Genomic DNA, 22,884 nt, shown 5'->3' with positions numbered 1-22,884 from the left:
GCCTTCCTCGCCCCATAGGCTCGGCGTAACCTAAAACTGACCTTGGATTTAGATACGTTAGTGACATAAACCAGAATGCCATCAGCTTAGCTTCTTGTGCAGAAAATGTAAGCATTGCCATATTTTTAAACACTCATTAAGGGTGCAGTAGGACACGAAAAGGCGCAGGGGGTGTCTGTGTGGGAGGTAGTGACGCACTGCTACAGAGCACGGCCGCAATGCCCCCTTCATTTCAGAAAACACCCAGACCGCGAGCAGCCAGCACGTACACTCTCTTTAATGACACTGATGTCAAAGGCCAGCTGCCAACGGGCCGCATAATCTAAGAATGGGAACATCTTTCAGTCAACAAATCTCAAGTGGCTAAAATCCATACCCTATAATCTGAGGTTGATACAAATTACAGAGGCTTCTCAGTAAATAGTGCTTTACGCTCCCAGAAAATGAACTCGTACAACATATTTTGTTTTGCTTCTTGGTATCTGGCCTGGCAGATGTGGAAACGCTTAGAATGGAAATGCAATCATTACAACTTTATTGCACTTTAAAAATGGATGTTGAGGCGTCCACTGGTGCAGAATGAACACGAGTGCAACGGGAAAGCTGAGCTAAAACAACTTATCATGCAAACATCGCTCCCCCCAGAAGCCCCCCCCGGCTCTAGCCATTCACAGGCACCCTGTACCACCTGACTCCCACTCCTGCGAAGAATTTGAAATATTCCGCGAGCCGTGATAACTTTTCGCCGGATAAAATCTGAGTGTGTCGGGCCGAGGTGGCCAGTCTGTGGCTCCCAAAGGCCCTGGAAGTGTCCGGCAGTTACAGTGGAGCCAGCGGGACGGGGCTTGGGGGGAGGCAGCCTGGTGGCCGGGGGCGGCCAGGGGCCCAACTCGACAGGGAGCGGCGATCTGTCCCCATCCAGCAGATGGCGCGGGTTCCCAAAGCCTCACCAAGCACACACCTATATTCACATTCCCCAAGCCTCACAAACCCCATACATCTGCACTTAACACACACGCACACACACTGACACACATTCACACACACAAACTCACACTCATACACACCAGCAATATAAACGTACTTTCACAACGAAAGATGCAGTAAAATGCCCACTCACCATCCAAAGAAACAACGTTGTACACCCAGATGCATACTCAACAATTCGGCCATCTCACGCCAAACTGCACAGGAAGTACACTGCCCGAGGCATACACAGACCACACACATACACAAACCACGGTCATACATAAAAAATGCACTGCACACACATGCATACTCAAACACAGACAAACGTGCACGGATACACAACAGATTACCCACGTCAAACAAGGCCACACACGTTTACGCATGCACACATGAACACAAAATCACCTCACGCAGGACCGCTCTATTAAACGCTTTCCCAGCTCTGCCATCCTGGGGGTCCAGAGAAGTTTTGCGGTAATGCAAAGTTTTTTCTTTTGGGAAATTTGGTTTAACATCCTCTCCTAAAGAAATACTGGAGCTTTTTCTAACTTAGAGCAATTGTTTATGGGCAAATAAACAAACAAATCTGGGGCCGTAACCAGCATGCACTAATAGCTCTACCTTGTAAGCCAAAGAGTAAAAGTCAAATATCAATTTCAGTGAAGGCTGAGAGTTGGTCTTGAGTACCTCAAAGAATATGGGTTCAATGGCTAGTTAATAATATTTTTGTGTAAATGTTGTCAATTCATACATAGAGTACAATTGGCGTTTAGAGCTTCCCTGCATTATTCTTAATATATATTTGAAATCAAGTATTTACATTGTAGCATACATTTGCAAGAGGGGAACTTCAAGAACCTCCATTGTCAGATGCACAAATTTGTGTACCATAAGGAACAATTTATTTTTATACTTATTTTGAGTAGTGAGGCAGCAGCCTCTATATTCACTTGCATTGTGATATCGTTTATGCCTAAATATTTCCTCGAATTATCAATATTTTACCTCCTTCCTGGAAGTAAAATTCAGTGTGCAGAGTAGACCGCGACAAAATCATTTTGCAGACCTCTACCACTGTGGTCTGTGATGGTATAATCGCGGCACCCGCGCATTACTTTTAAAATGTTATTAAGTAAAGTGTGGGTGCTGCGATTGTACTAAAATGAAAGAAATGCATGTTTTTTCAATTGGTTTCATTTTGGTATAATCATGGCACCCGCGGTTTACTTGTAACATTTTAAAAGTAAACCACGGGTGCCGCGATCAAAATAAAATGAAAGAAATTTCTCTTTCAGAGCCGTCCCGCTTGGACGGCCCCAGCCTGATTTACTGCTGTGGTACAAGCTTTCTTATCTTCTTTATGGGGCCATCTGTTTCGCCCCATAAAGAAGATAAGAAAGCTTTTACCACACACGTAAGTCAAGGAAACCAGTCTGAAAAGGACGGGGCTAAAAGAGAAAGAAGTACGTCACATGGACCTCTTTTCAAATGGCTGGCCACCGTTTAGCAAGAACGGTGACGCCAGCCAATGGAAAAGAGGGGCGGGGCTTAACCCTCGCAAGTAAAACGTACTCAATCTCATTAAATCACGCCAGCTATACTGCGCATATGCGCAGTCTTACGCTAGCCGAGACCTAAAAAGGACGGCTCTCAAAGACCAATATTGGACCTCAGACCGCTAAACTGTTACATTCATTCAGAGCGCTTTCACAGGGTCACTTTACACAAGTGCTTCCACTACTGCAGCAAGGAGACTTTCTCTCCACTATAATCTAAAATACACCTACTTCCACATTCCAATACATCCCTCTCGCAGGAAATATCTGATTTGTGGTAGATGGTCAACACTACCAGTTCAAGGTGCTTCTGTTTGGAGTCACCACAGTACCCAGGGTTTTTACCAAATGCCTTGCAGTAGTTTCGCCCATCTCAGAAGACAACAAATTCATGTCTTCCCCTACCTAGACGATTGGCTTATAAAAGCAAATTCCCAAAGCAGTTGTGTGCAACACACACTTCAGACAATACGGTTGCTTCACTATCTGGGATTCACTGTAAATCTAGCCAAATCCCATCTCCAATTGTCTACAATGCAACAATATCTAGGGGCAGCAGTGAACACGCTCACAGCCAAAGATTATCCCAATCCCATCAGGATAAATGCTATACAAACACTAGTACAAAGATTTCAACCACAACACACTCTACCAGCAAAGGTGTTCATGCAACTAATAGGAATGATGGCATCATGCATTTTTCTCGTTCCTCATGCAAAACTACAAATGCGCCCATTACAAGATTGTCTAGCACACCAGGTCAACTAACAGACCTGGTGTTGGTAGACGAATGCACCCATCGCTCTCTGCAGTGGTGGAGCACAAAAAACCTTGCCAAAGGACGGTTGTTCATCGAGCCACTTCCATAGCTAGTTCTAACAGATGCGTTGCTTACCGGCTGGGGAGCACATCTCATACCACTCCAGGGTTATGGACCTCTCAGCAAAAACAATTCCACATTAACTATCTAAAATTGTTAGCAATCTCTCTAGCGCTAGAATCATTTGAACCGCAACTCCTCAACAAAGTTGTCTTAATCCGTACAGACAACATGACGGCAATGTATTACATACAAAAACAACGAGGGACACACACTCTCCTGTTATCCCGTCTAGCACAGAGCATCTGGAGGTAGGCCATTCCGCGAAACATATACCTCCTAGCAGAACATCCAGCAGGAGTACACAATCAAATAGCGGATCTGCTCAGTCGTCAAACACAACAGATCCACAAATGGGAACTTCATCCTCAAGTTCTTCTTCCATTCTTTTGTATGTGGGGATAGCCAGACATAGATCTGTTCACCACACACAAAAACACAAAATGCCAAAACTTCGCATCCAGGTACCCACACCCATTGTCGAACGGCAATGCGCTATGGATGAATTGGCCAGGAAAATTTGCTCACACTTTTCTGCCTCTCCCACTCATTCCATTGTTAGTGAGGAAGCTCCAACAGCATTCCCTTACAATGATCCTAGTTGCTCCAACATGGACAAGGGAACCATGGTTCACAACTCTGTTACAGCTATCAGTAGTGCCACATCAAAAGCTGCACGTCTCTCCCAAGTTTCTCACTCAGAACCATGGAGAGATAAGACATCCAGATCCTAATCAGCTCAACCTAGCGATCTGGCTCCTGAAATCCTAGAGTTTGGATCCCTCAATCTTCCACAAGAATGTATGAACGTTATCAAGGAAGCTAGACTCCCTACAACAAGAGCGTGCTACACTGCAAAGTGGAAATGTTTGTTATTTATTGCTCTAACAATAAAATTGACCCACTAGATGCTTCCATTCAAAACATCATTTGTTACCTTTTGCATCTTCAACATTGTAATCAAGCGTATACATCAATAAGATAACATCTAGCTGCCGTAGCAGCCTACTTGCAGAACAGACAACATCTGTTAAAGTTCCACCAATAAAAGCTTTTTTGGAAGGGCTTAAAAGAATAATTCCACCAAGAGCACCACCCTCCCCAGTGTGGAATCTCAATATAGTCCTTACCAGACTAATGGGCCCTCCATTTGAACCTCTACACAAATGTGAATTGCAATACCTTACTTGGAAAGGGGCGTTTTTAGTCGCCATCACATCTCTCAGGAGAGTGAGCGAACTCCAGGCATTAACCATACAAGAACCATTCTTACAAATTCATCACAACAAATTGGTTCTTAGAACAAATCCTACTTTTCTACCCAAAGTAGTTTCTGCCTTCCATCTAAACCAGTCAGTTGAACTACCAGTATTCTTTCCTCGAACCAGACTCCGTGGCAGAAAAAGCGCTACACACTCTTGATGTCAAAAGAGCATTCCTCTATTACATAGAAAGAACGAAACCATTTAGGAAAACTAAACCACTTTTTGTAGCTTTCTCCCCACCTCATAAAGGCAATCCTATATCTATAACCGGAATTGCAAGGTGGATTGTAAAATGTATACAAATATGCTACCTTAAAGCTAAACGCACATTAACCATTCCCCCTAGGGCTCATTCCACACGCAAACTAGGGGCATATATGGCATTCTTGGCAAACATTCCTCTAGATGACATATGCAAAGCAGCAACTTGGACCACGCCACACATCTTCACAAAATACTATTGTGTAGATGTGCAAGCAAAACAAGCTAGTGTGGGCCAGGCTGTATTAAAAACACTTTTTCAAACTACTGCAACAGATACAGGTAGCCACCGCTGAGGATACTGCTATATAGTCTAGGCAAAGTGTACAATCTGCAGCTCATATGCCTTGAACGGAAAATGCTACTTATCAGTATGTATCTGTTCTTGGCATGTAGAGCTGCAGAGTTGTACACGCCCACCCTCCTCCCCGGATACCTCTATCTGATTAGATACATCACGCATGGACACTTCTCTATTTCTCACTACTCCACCTAACCCTACTGTCAAAACAATCTAACAATGGAGCCGAAGTCCATGCGCACTGTACACAGGTCTTGTGACTGCAAGACTTCTCCGAAGAGAAAAACAACATGCAATCATCCGAGCCCAACACCGGATGGCGATGTATGCAAAGTGTACAACTCTGCAGCTCTACATGCCAAGAACAAATGCATACTGGTAAGTAGCTTTTTCCTTACTTGAGATAAATATAACTATAACAGCTGAATTTCTATGGTTTTGTGTGTACAATATCTGGACCGAACTATAACAATCCTGTAACTTTCTGGTCAGGTTGTGTCTTTCCTTATCTAACATACCAATGGTTCAGGAGCATGGGCAAGCAATGATAAGGAGCAATGGCATGTGTGGTTTGCCCCTTTCTAAAGTAAACCACAGTGACTGTATATTATCTCATAACCTAGAAGTGCACATCATAAGAGCCTTTGTGAGAATTGACAGTTCAGTGCCAATCTTACTCAACTCTGCAAATTGAAAGGGCCATTTAGCTGAGTTAGTTGCCTTTTCAGTATCCAACTATACTATTTTGCTTCACTCTTAAACTGTCCTTGCATAGTCTAGTCAACAGTACACTTATCTGAGTGCCTCATTGACCTAGCTTGTACAAACATTGACTGATCCTTTTGTGTAAATGTTCCTATTATTGTACATATACGGTTCATTAATACCTTAATGGACACTTTGTTTTCGTTGTTTAACGAGATTGATTATTAGGCGATAGTCCTCAGGCGGCTTCCTCTGGATAGGAATGGGAACTGTGGAGCCACATAAGGTCAGAGGGTAGACAGAGGCCCTGTTTGTGACGTGTACTGCATTTTTATCTCCAGGTGCTCTTAAAGAGTTAGCTGGTAAGACGTCAGGATATGGGGCCTTAAACACAATAGTTGCAAAATCGCAACTGCCACTTTTCTGTTTTGCTGCATGAATCTTTTCTGGCTGTCAGCAGCAATGGTTGGAGAATGCGGATAAGGGATGAGCATGCTCCCTTTAGATTCTAGCTGAAATGTCATCACAAGTACACACAGGACAGCCTTTCCCTATCTAAAGTCTACAGTGCAGAGGACTGTGATGACTGTGCGGTGTTCCAAACTAGACCGTCAAAACGGAGGAGAAACCGAGATGGGCTCACAATGCCATGACACCTTCAAAAGACTCATTAAAGGTACTTGCTCTCTCCAGCGCGGACGAGAACCCTGAAGACACCAAAGTAGCAAGCACATGGAGAAGGCACCAGTGCCAAAGAGTTCATTGGATCAGAGAGGGAAAAGTCAAAGAAGTCGTTGAGAGATGAGTCAGACGCTACAGTTAACATAGGGGCACAAATTGAGGGTAGGAAGCCGAAATGCAAGCCCTCATGAAGAGGTGGATTTATGATTCCCTCAAGGGATATTGCATCCCACGGAAGCCAAAAAGAAGAAAAAGAGCAAGATGGAGCCTTTAACAACACCTGGTCCCCAAGAAGAAGAAAAGGAACTACCCTGTTAACAGGAAGACACAGAAGGTGGTAAGTTTGATTTGGCAGTCCTACAATACAGAGAGGAGGAAGGATGGAATTACATGGAAACGGAGTCCCCTGAAGTAGAGGTGGAGCCCTCCAGGTTCTTTCCACCAGACTTCGCAATCACAACATCCTGGTAAAAGGGTAGTGGATACATATGGAGTGCAATCAGGAGAGGAACAGACTGTCTTTGTTTCCTACTGGAATCTCTCGTACCAAATCAGGAGAATAATCAGTTCCTCGCAATGCTACCAAGTGTCCTCATCACAGATGAGGTTTTGAGCGAACCAGCGACAGCAAAAAGGTGACACCAAGGATAGAGGGGAATTGCAAGCATTAGTCAAATACACGTTGCATCAGAGGCAATGTGAGGGCAACATCCATTATTTTGGCCAATGCTCCCAGTATCACAGGGCCCCTACCAGACGGAGCGCAGGAAAATGGAGATGGTGGGGTTAATGATGGAGCAGTGAGTGGCCACCCATAAGGCATTGCCAACTTGAATACGATATACACAAATTGACAACCAGACAGAGAAGGAATGGTGGGAAGGGGTGTGGGGGGTGTGGTGGCCCTGCGCTAGTCCTATTTGTAATAGCAGGTGAAACCAAATACACTCAATGGAGGAAAAAATCTATACAATCAAAAAATTAGACCATCGACAATTTTACATTTGGACAATACAGTTGCAAAAGATTGGCCTAAATATTCAGATGGACAAGGTCGATGCGTTTCGAATCCCTTAGAATAGTGGGATTCTCTTCAGGACCATACGACAATAATCTGGAAGACATAAATTCGAAGATCATACTGTCAGTCATATTCCTGGGCAACTCTCAACTTAACATTCAGTCCAGCACAAACTCAGATCATACATGTGCTTATATTTGTAGTCTTTTCTGTCAAAGAACTGGAAAAAGGGGGATGGAAAGAGGGGCTCATGAGTAATCAAGATCAGGTAAAATGTCCTTAATGGAAGAAGGCCATTTGTATATGTTACTCACTTGATTGCTGCTAAACGCGACCTCCTGGGTCCACTATGATCCGACGATCATTATGTAAAATGCCATTTTGTAGGAGATTTTCAGTTTTTTTGAAATTGTTTCTGGAAAAAGAACCGAAGGGTTGTGTGAAAATCTTGCTTTCCAACTCGTCCTGTAAAGAATCGATTCTCAGTATAACAAAAACAATCGGTCGTTCAGAACAGTTCGAATGATAAGCGTTCCGCACTCGCGCTATATTCCAGAATGGGTGGAATTACAACGTACAGGTACCTGATGGAAACGGGAATTGGTACAGAACTATTTGCTAATTCAGAGAAGTATCGCAAAGTCCTCAGTTGGGAGCGGAAATACGAACTCGCATGAGTTGCGAGGCTATAGAAGACATTTTAACACTGTCCGAAGTTAGCTTACATCCAGCGAATAAGTATTACCTTTAGTTTGGAAACACGATTCCTCCGTGGGCGTCGCTTCCGTGAATGAAACGCCGTGTGATGGTTCCGGGTCGGCGAGTTTAAATTAGGACTTAGTTCCGGGTCAGCGGAATGCTGGGGGTTGTAGTTTACTGACGGGTGCGTGTTAAAAGCTCCAAATTGAAATGACGTACAGATAACCTGAATCGATGGATATGACATCAGAGGAATTTTAACCAGGCATTTTATATTTTTGATGGATGAAATTGACCTACAGGCCTGTCAAAGTCATACATGGGGCGAGTGGACAGAGTTCCAACATCCATTATTGTGGCCAATGCTCCCACTATCACAGGGCCCCTACCAGACGGAGCACAGGAAAATGGAGATGGTGGGGTTAATGATGGAGCAGTGAGTGGCCACCCATAGGGCATTGCCTACTTGAATTCCCTCATTAGTCGATATGGTCACCGGCAGTGGGACAAAATGAAGTTAATACAAAACATCCCAGAACTGTACCAAGCGCAAGTAAAAATAATCTGCAGTGGAGGCATGGCTATCTCCAACACATGCCTGAAGTCAGCACTAGATGTGGCAGATACGGCAAGCAGACAGCTGTGCCAGGGAACTGTCTTAAGAAAACACGCATGGCTAAGAGTCTCAGGATAAAAGCAGGAGCTGCAAGTTGTGCTTAAATGGCAACAATCTCTTTGAGCTAGAAGTGGACGAGTTACTGCAGAAAATGCAAAAAAACAGCTGGTCACCCCTCCTGCCAAATTTGTGCTCAAGCCAGCTCACAAAGTGCACCACCTCAGTGGCAATACCCAGTGCAGCAAGGCTGCCCTTTTAAGGCAGAGGTAGCGGAAGAGGAGCACGACTGTGAGGAGCAGGACGCAAAGCTGATGACAGACCGTCAGGTGTTTTCCTACACTCAACACCTTCAGGTTGCAGAATCTGATGTTTCCTCAAACAATGGGAACGGATCACCCCTGACAAATGTACTCTAAACCTAATAATACATGGAGATTGTATAAGAACTGTTTAGATCCCCACCAAAAGCAAAGGAGAGAGACTGCGACTGCTGCATGATATTCTAAACAAACATGCAATAGAAAAGTTCCACAAAGGACTGACAAAATAAGAGGTTACTCTATGTTCCTAGTACTGAAGCAACACAACACCCATAGACCCTTCTGGACTAGCATTACGTAAAAAAATTATAAAAACCCAAAAGTTCAAAATCACTTTGCATGAGGACATCTCAGGCCTGCATAGGGGAGAGTATATGGCAGTCAAAGATCTCAAGGACGTGTACCTTCATGAGCGGATGAGGTACAAACATAAGAAGTTCCTGTAGTTTGTCATGGACAAGGTGCATTACTAGATCAGGGTTCTACTCCTGTGGAATACTGAGGGTATTCACAAATTGCCTCACTGTGGTGGAGGCACACTTAAGACCAGAAATACATGTCTACCCTTACCTAGACAATTGCAAGATCGTTTAAACAGTCCTAAAAGAGCATAAATACTCTTACAGTCACACCACAGATTGGGGTTCTCCATTTTTTTTAAAAATCAAAGGCGCTCTAAAAACACGGATAGTTGCTGCCATTGGCAGTTATAACCTGGAAATTCACTTTATCGACTATGAAAATATCTACATTTTTAAATGTATAGATATTTGTTTCCTAGTCAATCGAATCATCAATATATTTGGACAAGCCTAAGGAAACCGTTATAGAACTAATCTTGCAGGATTCGCCAGTGCAATTTAGACTTCAAAATGACCTGGATGTCTGCAAATTTTTTTAACTCCTGTAAACAAAGGCCACATGTTCTCTTGAGGTAAAAAGAAAGGGAAATTGGAACCTAAAGAAAGGATACATCTCCTATTCAAAGTCGAACTTGCAAGTTTGGTGGCATAAAGGATGATTGAAGAGAAATGTATTTACTCTACTGGTATTCATTGTCTCACAAACCGGTTCTTCAAACATAAAACTGACTTGCTTAAAATAGCAGAAACTATTTATGTAGAGACGAATGACAAGCACACTGGAATAAAAATTCAGTACAAGTTAGGTGTATCAAGTCGCTTTTGTTTCAAGACCTTGCTTTTGGTTGGGATCTTAACTGTTCTTTACAATATCCATGCTGCTATGTTTAGAGTCCATTTGTGAGCAGTGATATTTTCCTGTTTGAGGAAACCTCTGATTCTGCAACCTGAAGGTGTTGAGTGTAGGGAAAAGCCTGATGGTAAGTCACTTACTTGGTGCCCTGCTCTTTGCAGTGGGTCACCTCTTCCTTTAGCTCTGCCTCAAAAGGGCATCCTTGCTGCAATGGTTATTGTCACTGGTGGGCCTTGAGAGCTGGCTTGAGGCCCAAAGGTTGCATGAGGGGTGACCAGCTGCGATCATTTATCTTCTGCAGTTACTTGTCCTGTGTGCTGCATGCTGGGATTTCGATGACAGCACAGTTTTGATCTATGCCTGACTTTATTCCTTTTTCCTCCTTTTTTAGGTCTTGCTTGAGCCAGCGCATGTGGTGCTCTGGCGAGACTTTTGGTAAGTGGGCTTCAGAAAATGCTACCACACGCTTTTGTGGCCTGGAGCTTGTGGTTACGCGCGTGGGCTCACACCTTCGAGCAGAGGCGCCATCTGGCTTTCCTCTCTCGTCAGCGCGCACACCACTCGCTGGCTCACCTCTTGCACCCCCTCTCACAAGCTCTTTGCACGCGCTCGGCATGCTTTTACTATAGCAGTGCACGCGGGCGCGGGCTTACGAGCAGAGGCGCTTGTGTTTTGCGCTTGTTGTACAGGGCACGTGTAGCCTTGATCCTCGCCAATGTGTGGATATGTGGATTTTCCACGAACGCCTGTCTGTCCATGGCGCTACAAAAGCCCTACCTGTAGAGACTACCACTCAATGCTTCAGTATCTTTGGTTTGTTTCCAAACTATGTCCACCAATAAAGCGGAATAAAAACAGGTTTAATGTCACCAGAACTTGTCAAAAATCGTTTAACATTTTTTTGCCACAATAAAAGTGTGAACAAATATTAAAAATGCTTTTCCGAATGAAAGAGGACAAAAGTTACTGAAAAAATGCTTAGGTTTACAATGATGTCTGCTTCTTGGCTCAGAATTTCTTGCTATTCACTTAAGGAATTAGAATAAAATCTAAAAAAAAGAAAAAAGTGCGATCTTACCAAGATTTGCAGCTAGACCTGACCGTCCATGCTTTTGACTTGTATTTCTTATTATGACTGAGTCCCTCGTATTTACCATCACTCTCTCTCTCCACTTCTACCCCACTTGCTTTCTACCCCTATGTATCCTTCTTAGCAGGTCTCTGGTTCCAGTTTTCTCCAAGAAAAACTGCGCTCCCCGAACACGCAAAGGCGTTGATGGGCCTGCTCGGCCCGCCAGTCACGGCTCGTGCGACTGCTTGGCACTGAATGCTTATTTATGTCTATCTTCTTTTGACAACACTCTTACCGCAGCCGTTGAAGAATCTCCCCCTCCCCTTCCTGTGACCATCACTCCATTTTCACCAGAACAAAGATTTTTTCCCCCAAATGTGGGGGTTCCCTGTCACTTGCTCTTTCTTTGAAAAGCAATGTAGGTGAATCTCACTTTTGCCCCTTACTGTGTACGTGAAGCTGAGAGAAATTTACAAATTGTATGTTCCCGCTCTTTCTGTTGGTGGTGGAGAAACATTTCACAGCACTGGAGAAGTTTAGTGTGAATCCTTATCCTTTTCCTGGGATTTTAGCCCTATTCCCACCAGTGTTCTCCACATTACCACCATGCCCTCATTTGCTATCCAGCCACACAATGGGTGAAGCTTGGTGTTGAGCTCAGATCTGACACCAGTGGTGTCCCACTGGCTAGGTGTAGGAGAGAGTGTACTGCTCTAGAAGTGAGGAAGACTCGCCATTTTGTTCACATATTGGGTGAGAGGCAGCTGTGAACAGCGTGCGCCTGGCAGAGGCTGCCCCTTCCATCGCCAGGTCACCCCCCGCTCGAAAGCGGAGGACAACACAAATTATTAATGTGCTAATAGGTAGTTCTGTTTGTAGCGCAGGACTTAATATGCTGTATATCACGCAGGTATGGCACGGAAATGTAGCTCCTCTCTACTGGCTTCAATGCATTGGAAGAGCTCACATGCCGCTCCCTCCTGAAATAACTGTATCCTCTTCTGATCCCACACACTCGCGCGTGCACAGACGTACCTCCGAGACTCGTGCAGTGTTCCAGGATGGATGTGACATCCTTTCCCATTTCAACACACTCTATGCAGATTAGATAGTGTGTGGCAAACAGCAGGGCTGTACCTATCAATGGTGCAGCCGGGGCCCATTCCAACCACATCAGTGTGTTCTTTTTCTAAAAGACTGGGGGTGGGTAATTTTCCTTGACTGGATTAGGGCACATGGCACCTATACCAGTGCCACTGGCAACTTGCAGTGCTAGAAGTGTGCCAACTAACTCACTAAATAACTGACTAAATGACCTTCACCCTCCTGTTATTTAACACCTTCGATGCTGATGACGAGCTCAGCTCGTCATCAGCCACGGTGGTCGTGTGCTGATGACGAGCTGAGCTAGTCATGAATATATGGCATCCAGGATTTTCCAAAACAGGGGAAAAATAACCACAGCAGCCAAGGTGTTATGCACCCCCCATAACAAAACAAGCAGTGGCATAGCCAATAGGTCTCTCCTTTCTGACCTTATAAGTATTTAGCCGTGCAGTAGTTGATGCTATTGTACCAATGATATTGTGCTGCATAACTAAATACTTATACGGTTCCAAAAGCGAGACCTATTTGCTATGCCAATGCTTGTTAAAAGGTGGTTATCAGAAAATATACTGATCAGCACGGCTGCGGTGTATTAAATTATTTTTTGGGTTAATACACATTGGAGTCCTCTAATGTTTACTGTTTTAGATTGGACCCCACTTTTTGCACTTTACACTAAAAAAAACCAGCTCCACTGTAGTTCAGGTGTCGCAGAACACCCTGATGGCACTCGGCCGTCAGGGTGGACCCCGATGATGAAGCATGTCACCAACCAGGTTGGTGAGTGAGGGGTTTTTAATAAAAGGAAAATATTCCTTTTTCATTGACATCCCATTCAGAACCTTTTGTTAAGGTCTCAGTGGAGATACTCCTTCCTTTGTTATTTCTATATTTCAGTCCAGGGGACTGGGAGTATTTTTACTTTCACACACGTGAAAAAATCCCTTGCTCTATCCTTTTGTTTATATATATATATTAGATTGGACCCCCCCATATTCTGGGATCCTGCACTTGGGTGTAACAATTTAGCATTGAATTTAAAATGCCATTATAGAGAACTGGTGTTACATCTGTGTAACTTTTCCTTTTAATTTACCTTTTAATTACGACATGGTTGTGGAGAATGTTTTTTCTTGGTTAGTTCCATGAACTCGCCCATAGGTGGAGTTTTTTGAGAACTTTAGTGTATTTTAAACAAGATACCAGGGAGGAGGAGCAAACTTGTGTTTTTGGTAAGTACGCCCCCTATCCCCCCCACCATCCCCCCCTGCCCAAGTAACCCTTAAACCGTATCAGATCTCAATCTTTGTTTCTAAAACCGTTGAAGGTTCATCTAAGTGTATTCACTGTTGACTGTGATAAGGTTTTTGCTTCTACTGGATACTGTCAGTCATTTTTAATTAGTTTACTTTTGTTTAGCCACTAACACTACTTTGATGACCACCCTATCCCCCCCACGCCCTTATCTTTTCCTTTGGTTTCTTTTTTTCTACATGTAAAATATTTTTTAGGAGTGTGTATCTTAAATTTTATTGCAATACTTTTTGAATTAATGTATTTTCCTATAACATAAACCTTAACACTTTAAACTAAACTGACAACTTAATGTTAATGTATGAATGATTTGTGTACTGCATTCCTGTGTAAACGCTGCAGTGTAAGGCTTCTCCTGAATGAGCTTTCTTGACTTGAACATTTGTGGATTTGTTAAATGTTGATTATGCTACCTGCTGGGTTGCAACCACTTTAAAACAAATCATATAAATTTGCATTGCAATGCTATTTTAATGAGATAAAGAATTATTACAAGTCAACAAATTATTAGCATGGTGGACTAGGCTAACTCATACCTAAGTGTAATCATTTATTTTTCATTTGTCCATTTACCTTCCCTCACAAGCCTACATCTCCTTTCATAATTAATTTTGTTGTGCATCATTTTCTCCTTACGCGCTCAGGATGAATTGTTTCTTCAGTTCAAACTCACCAACTCCATGCAGTTCATCCCGAACGCTGCCATTTCTTCCAAATTGCCTCTTGCCAGTGACCCCTCTTTGCTGTCTACCCTCACCAGTTAGCATTTTCATACTTCTGAAGGTGGTGTGAGCTGGAACCTGCTTCTCTTGCTTACACACTCAGTTCCAGGACTTGTTGTTTAGGGAAAACCGTGAAAAACCTTTGCACTGCCTGCTTTAACTCTGCTCTGGCATAGAGTACTTTAAAATAATCAGCTTATTCTTTTTGAATGCATTTCAGTGCCTCAAGCCCCTCCATGCTCAGGTTGTGTTGCCCTTTGCACCAATAGCAGGTTTAATACCTGTTAACCTGCAAAAGTTCCACCCAGCAAGGTTTAAGTCTCTCTTTATTACTGCTTTCTTGTGCGGGTTACTCTTCTCCACCAGCTGCTTGATTTTAAAAAGGGGAGGTTTTAGGTCCCTGTAACAAGTGTAGCAGACTAGGATCGCTGAGACAAACTTTGGGGGGGTCTCTGTTGGGTAGTGGAGCTGTTCTACAAACCACTTAAACTTAATAACTGAATAAGAGCAGGCAACTAAAATAAAGTGACTGGCAGATACACCAAAAGTATAAAATTCAATAGCGAAATTTATTTTCTTCCTCCCAACTGGGTTGCAATCTATAACATAATAAAAAACAATTAAAAAAACACCTAAAATGGTGATACAATAGATATAGTTACAGTCAAAGTAAAAAAAGTCGATGCGGCGTTTCGGTGCTAATCAATCTTGACACCTTCATCAGGACATTAAGGACATTTGACTCCGTATCCGTATCTGTATTTTGGGTTAAAAGAGCTTTTCAATTGCTTTCCAACTTGCTGTGGGCGTCTCTGATCCTAATCAGTCTTTTGAGCGTACAGATAAAATATAGTGCCTTCTATGTGCACGGAGGAGCCACCGTTGTTGATGGGAGTAGCTTCTTCGATATTTTTTCCTCGTGACCAACTATTGTATCAGTTGGGTATATAGGTACAGTCAATTGATGTTGACCGATCATCCGGATATTTTCATGATCAGAAAAGAAGATATCTTTTGATAAAAATTCGGCCTCCCTGCTCCTCCGTGCTGTCACCTTTGTAATGGTTGGAAGTGTCCCTGGTACACATAACAGGGGATCCTCCCCTTTCTTTGTGGTGATTTTAAAAAGGGACAGAAGCTCTTCGTTCCCATACAAGATCAATTTCTCTAAGAGGAGTAGGAAAATAAAAACTACTTGTGCTCTAAGCATTTGGTATCTATTACTTAATCTGCAATTGCATCCTTCCCAGCACAGTGTTCTGTACTACAGTGATCTGCACTTAGTGTACATTTCAACAGACCTTTCACTTTTTGGTAGCGCCTCCATTTCAAAACCTGAAGGACCAAGTTCGTGCAACTGAGTGTACCAAGCAAGGTCACTGAAAGGCGCATTCAGCCTTTCAGTCACACTAGGGATATGACTTCAATGTGCTGTAAAATTACTTTTGTCTTACAACTCGTAGCTGTGGTATGCCCACTAGGTGTCTTTGTACTCTTTTGTAAATTACCTTGTCAAACATAGGGGTAAGATGACAGCCATCCTCCCTCAATGTTTGTAACTTTCAGTTTGAGTATGGCCTGTTACATCAAACTGAAACACATGGAACGCTACCAATTGCTTCCCACAGTATGATCAACCCATTGAGTGCAGCAAGGCTGACATGTGTAAATGGGTCCTGGCACTGATGATTTAAGGGGATGCAGACAATCTATCTCCTACTAGAAGCTTCTTTGCTGTTTTGGGGCAAACTATTCTATTGAAAAACAAGTTCTGTCTCGGAAGACAGTCATTTTTTCAGTGGTGCCTTCAGCCTAGTTTTCCCCTGTAGTCTGGGGTTAGAAATAGGCTCAGGAGATAATGAAAAACCCAACACTGAGCAAACCATATCAGAGTTTTGAGATTTATAAAGTAGGTGGCTCCAAAGAGATTGTAGACATGGACCTTGTAAATGTATATAACATAGATAACATGTTCACGGTACTTGGTAATGAGTTTGTTTATTGCAAATTCCAAGCCTACTTAAAAAGATCTCTTCCTCAAAACATAAAGCCTTGTTGGAAAGTCATGGAAAAAGGTTCAGTTTGAGGACCTTTTACTAAAGCAAACTCTTGATGCGATATCAAGTTGGTAGTTCCACATTTAACCTATGGCATAAGTTAAACAGCTATGCCCTATGGCATGGATTAAACTGCTATGCTCTTCTCGTGCTGAAACAGAGGAAGAATACTTAATGCTTAATCATGTAAGGAAGCGGCGGGGCAGCAGTTCCAAATTACTTGAATGGTTCTGGTCTCTTCCCACAGTCGTTGGGGGACCCCACTAAGGGCAACCTTTCAAAGCTTGCCAAGTTGATCCGGGACCCCACTAAGGGCACCCTATCAACCCTTGCCGGAGATTCTTGTTGCAGTCACTGCATTTGCAAAAAATTCCACAAACAGACATCCTCATACATTGGGACGAACATTGCCAAAAATGGATGACCTCTTTGTTAGATTCTGACCACATCTAGATGACACACATTGTTGAACATGATGAGAACAGTAGTGAACCTGCCACCTTCCTCCTCATAGCACTGACGCTTCAGATAGCTTATACCTTCAAAATATCAGTGAGCCTTTCGAATCCATGGAAATATCATTTGAGTGCTATTCTGATCGCCGTTTGCAGGGATGGCCTTCTTCAGAGTAGTCAACTGAAGCAGGTGGCGGAGGTTCTGGAGTAGCCTCTCCCTAGGGAAGAAAATAAGGCTTATCTTTTTATAGAGATTCTTCATCCAACTTGTTTATCTTATGCAATATTGTTTCTGTTTAATGAGGACCTTATGGAACTATTCGGGCAGCATGGTCTAAGCCGTCTTTCACCTGGGCGGAGATCTTCCATATTGCCCACCGACCCCCAGGTTCCTTTTGGCTCACCCTTTTCTGGAAAGCGGGTGGTGCAGATGTCTTCTTGCTCGAAGTAAAATGCTGGGTTCTGTCTGTAATCGCCTCCTGACCAGTAACCGAGAAAAGATAGACCATGAGGAAGATGGTATTCTCCTCTGGAAGGCTGGCCCTTGGGGCAACCAGGTTAATCTGCTTTTTGTCAAGGTACTCCCACGTGATTTGAGAGTTGACGCCGATGGTTCTGCCTAGCCTCTCGGACCATCTAACACAGCTTAGCCAAGGTGTTCTATGAAGGACAGATGCAGAGTGACTTGACACTGTGGACTGTAGCAACGGCTATTGGCTCGTCAGTGGCCATCAGATGACCTGTCTGACTGTGCTCTGAAGGGTTCTCTGGAGATGTCCAGACAAATGTAATGGATATGCCATCTAATTGTGCGTGTCTTTATGCTGAAAAGGGTGTTTCGTCCCGTGAATGATTTAAACAGAGTGGGCCACGTGTAGTTCTCACTCTGCGTGCCAGTTTCACAGATAATATGAGTTTTGCAAACACTCTTGGAGGCGTGGGTTTACTTTTTTGCCAGCGACTGCTCTCCCAATCAGTCCAGTAGAGTCTGTTTCTTCTGCAAGGTCAACACCAGATGTGGCTTGTGGGAGGTGGAGCTTTGCATCACTTGTAGTATTGGAAGGCTATCGCAACCGACAGGTCCTTCTGGTAGTTAATTTTTTTTTTTTTAAATGCTTTTTTCCCTCCCTTTCCGAGATTAGCCCACCACCCACTGCCCAAAAAAAAATTCCTCTTGTTCTCCATTAGTCTAGTCAGGCGTGCAAACTTGTATTCTCCAGATAAGCAAAGGAGCTATGGAACTAGTCTAGAACAAGAAATCTGGCAGGGTTGTTATTCCTGCTGTTTTCTTGTCTTGATAGGTTCTGCCCACTATCAATTTGCCTTCCTACCATTTGTATTGACATTGGCACCTCCAGTTTTACGAGGGTGGTGATAGTGGCAGTGGCACATCTCCCTACAACGGGGATATCCTTATTCCTGTACCTTGACGACTGGGTGGTAAACGAAGACTGGCTGTATCTTGTGTCAGATCCTCTGAATGTCACAGCAGAGCCGGCTGTTCAACTTGGGGCTTTTCATCAGTCTACCCACGTCTCACCTGGAAGCCTCACTGCACACCTCCTTTTCTGAGGGTTTTGGACACTATATCTCTCAGGACATTGGGCTTTCCCAATCTTTGCTTGGAACCACTTAAAATGTAGGCTTTGGCTCATGGAACCTGGCTGATGGACAACCATTTAGGATGATGCCTGAATGTTGCAAATAAACTCGACTTTACTCACACTAACTTCTTTTGGTGGTTCATCTCCTTTCTAAATATTTAACTTGACTTCCTCTGTGGATAAGGCCAAACACCATGAAGATTTAATGTTCATTTACCTAGGCATCCTCCTCTGGCTCTTTCAGAATAATTTAAGAGCTTAGGATCTGAAGGAAATTTAAGTAAAGAGCACCCACTGCTTTATCATCCTGAAAGCTTTAGCTTGGACCGGTCCGTGCTAGCTCTCTGAAAGCCTCTATCTGTATTGCACATTGCCATCCAGTGAAGAGTGCACGAGTTATCAATCTATCACTTCAGTTGCTCTACTTTGAGTGATTTGTTCCTGACAGTTATCCCACTGTACTGACATCTTTCAGTAAAGTCTCAAGATCCCAGTATGTAATAATGGCTGACATTTTTTTATTGAGCTGACCTAGCTATTTACCCCGATGTCAGTGGTTGCCAACTGGAACCGTTCTTTTTCTCGAATAAGGCCATTAAACACTATCTTATTGGCCTTCAAAGTTTTCTTCCCTTATGAGACGTTTAGCTTTATCAAATTAATATTTGTGTCCCATAGTAAGCACACAGTGTTGGAATTAACGGCTACTTGTATGCTCCAGTTATGATGAATGATGACCTTCCTGATGATCTCCATCACTTCATAAGATGCATTACTTAGCTACAAGCTATGTGCACCTCTGTAATGCGCAACATTTTTCATCTGAGAAGAGGTTTCTACCTATCCATCATAAAGGTATTCCAAACTGTATTCCATCTCAATAAATAAATGACATTTCTCGCTTTGTGTGTCCTAGGCTGATGAGGTGTTGAATAATATGCAGCAGGCTATCCTTGCTAACAGGACAGAATTAAAAATGTTCATTAATGTTATGGTATGAAAGCAGCTAAGGCCAGTGTTACTTTGACAAGATGCCATACCTCTTTTATTTTGCATTGCTACTTTGTACTTGTGCCTTCTTCCTCGTATATATTCTATCACACCAAGTGTTCTTGTCTTTTTTTAACTGTACTTGTACCCTTCAAGATGATCTGTAGGGTGTCTTAGGGAACCACCCCACATCCATTCTACAGAAATTAAGAGCTTGACTCTGCCTCAAGTAGCAATGTGCAGTTTCTCTAATAATGCTTCAATGTATTCATCCGGTTAGCTAGAACCGTAACGAGACAAACTGGCTTGGTTCAATGTCTATTACTTGTAGCCTTGGGCTCTCATATTTCCAACACCCTCCCATGGACCAATCTACTGCGAGGCTAGACATTTTCATTGATTAGCGTCTTATAAGGGAATTGATGAGGGTTTACACTTAAGAAGTGGAAAAGATGTGGCTGTTATCCCCACATGTGTTGGTAAGTTGTGCATTAGTAATCTTATTGAGAAGCAGTTTCCAGCCCCACTAGTTGGTGGAAGGATGCCCATTGACTCCGAATTAGAAAGTAGTATGGACTATGCATAAATGGGTCTCCATAAAGGTAACTACACATTATTCATGCACACCCCTTTGAATGGGGATGGGATTAGTGGTAAAGAGGCAATGGAATGAGTTATCTTTCAATTTGGCTTCCCTTTAACTTGTTTAGATTTATCTTTTAAATAAACCTTATTTGTACCCTTCCCGTTCCAATAAGATTGTTCATCGTATAAATAATAAATTGGTGGCTACACAGATGAGCAAACCTGGGAGAGGCACAGCCAAATCGACCAAGATCGGCCAGGCATCTGCCGCACACACAAGATCGGCCAAGGAGGAACACGCAGCTAGGTCTTCTGGAGAAGATTTTGATGGGTTTGTTCAACGCATTTCCTCTACGGTTTCAGCGGCATTGGACCCGAAAAACACAAAGGTCACAGATGTGGTGAGCACACTTAGCTCTAACATTACATGTGGTGATAGCCCCTATCCAAAGGCTTTTCACATATCCATCATGGATATCCTGTTAATTCCCCTATTAGTTGAAGTGGGAAAATATTATGCCTTTGCAGAGGGGGAATGAAAAGTTTCCGAATTGCATGTAGCTTTTTTCATAATTTTAAATTACTACGCATCTGCATGACTCAAAAGCAGCAGTGATGAATGATATCTAGTTAGCCTAATGTTCCTGTGGGCAGCTTATCAATTTTCACATGCTATTTCCCTTGCATGCCCATGCATGTTTGTGTGCAATATTTGTCTAGGCACTTGGTTTGATTTTAAACGTTCTTAATGACATATTTACTCTTCTATCTAAAGTTGACAACATTACAGTGACTTGTAATTTCTACTGTACACACTACCGAAGTAGAGCTGATTTGATTCTAGACGATAAATTGGCACCCATCGATTTCTGGATTGTTGTAAACAGCACCTTTACAAAACAAAAAGTAATATAGTGGAGCAGTTTTAAGATTCCAATGAGGTTAGAATAACTTCCATAAAATTTAGCATAAAGCAATCTGAATTAAATTTTTCATAGTATAAATATTCTCTTAAATTGAACGAGGTACTTTTCGAAAGCTTACTCAGTTTTACTTTTTCTTTACCCGACTCATTACGAACAGGTTATCCTATGACCACGGACATTAATACAACCGGTCCTAATCAAGGCAGTGCCAAAACTCTGATTAGTTACTATAGTTTCAGCATGTAGTAAACTAACTATTGTGGAGAAGAGAATAGCCAGTGGAAATGGTATTCAGGCCCTGAGGCTGCGATTTGTCACTCCTTGCAGTCTTGAAACTAGGAGCTTTTTGAAAAGTTTAAACTTATTGCCTCAATTTCCCTTTTCTTATCTGGTCAGGCATGGCGAGGATTCCTACAGAAAGTTCATTTGCCCCAGTATTGGAACTTTCATAGATTTCCATGCTTTGTATCATTCCCCGTCGTCTGAATGGGAGCCTCTGTAATTAGAAAATACCTTAGTAGTAAGCACAAAGTGAAAAAATAGGCCTAGGCCTCATCTCATTTTGTAGCTTATCTACTTCTTTTTGTAAAAGAGACCAAATTCTTGCAGTAGCCAATCAGAGCAGCCTCACCCCATAGAACCTTCCTGAGAGAGCCTCAGAGCCTCAGATTTTCTACTGCACGTTGTGCAAGGGAGTCTCCATTGAGCTCTGCTCAATTTTCTTCACTTCTTAGTATTTTTCTTCAATTTGTGCCTAATTTTTTCGTCATGTCTGACAGAGAGAAGAACGCACTTTTTAGAGCCAGTCTACTTACTCCAAAAAGAGGTTGTTTGTTGAGGACAAACATGAAGACTGCATATACTGTTTATATCCGGATCATAAGGCCACGGACTGCAAGATTTGCAGAACCTTCTCCACCAAGACCTTGAGGGACAGAGAGGGACGTCTCCTCACTTGGCTACAGAAAATGAAAGACCGCAAGGAAATTGTGTCTCCTGACAGTGAGGGCTCCTCTTCGATGGTGTCATCAAGAAGGTCGAATAAGAGGGGTAGGTCTCCCCCTGCTACATCTGCTGAGCCCCATGTCAAGGCCTTACCTGGGACCTCTGATAGGGCTGATAGGCCTGCTTCCCAAAAATCTCCTCACCACGTTGAAAAGGAGAGGCAGGGAAAGCTTGAGTAGTCGCAACCTTCAAGAAAGGCTAAGAAGATCGTCCCTGTGACTTCACCACCCTCTGACAAGGATAGAGGGGTGAAAAAGCCTTCTGCTGCGACTCAGGAGGTCTTTTCAGACAAGAAACAGCGTTCGTCGACGGTGAAAACCTCAGGTACGCCGGCGATTTCTATTAAAGACTTGTCTGTAAAATTGGCCTCGTCCACGGGCTCGTCGACGACGGCTACGACGACTTTGTCCACGTCGACGACGAGAGTCGATGTGACGAGGACATCGACGACCCCGTCTCCTTGCTGCTGACGACGAGTTCGTCGACGGTCACTTCGACGATCCAACCATCGTCGACGATGACCATCTCCCCGTCGACGACTCCATCCTTGACGACGAA

The 22,884-nt window shown here is 43.2% G+C and overlaps 1 protein-coding gene across 1 annotated transcript in view; it reads left to right on the top strand.

Moving 5' to 3' along the window:
• The window catches only part of LOC147692587 (RNA-binding protein 6-like), a 1,208,024-nt gene that overhangs the window by 147,075 nt on the left and 1,038,065 nt on the right, over positions 1–22,884 (top strand). The window contains exon 4 of the mRNA XM_086938798.1: positions 20,608–20,796. Coding sequence (XP_086794924.1) covers positions 20,608–20,796 — 189 coding nt within the window. The remainder of the gene's footprint in view (positions 1–20,607; positions 20,797–22,884) is intronic.

The sequence above is a fragment of the Lissotriton vulgaris genome, chromosome 9, assembly GCF_964263255.1.
Source record: "Lissotriton vulgaris chromosome 9, aLisVul1.2, whole genome shotgun sequence".
Classification (NCBI taxonomy): domain Eukaryota; kingdom Metazoa; phylum Chordata; class Amphibia; order Caudata; family Salamandridae; genus Lissotriton; species Lissotriton vulgaris.
The sequence above is the reverse complement of the archived record's forward strand: the minus strand, read 5'-3'. Positions and strand labels throughout refer to the sequence as shown.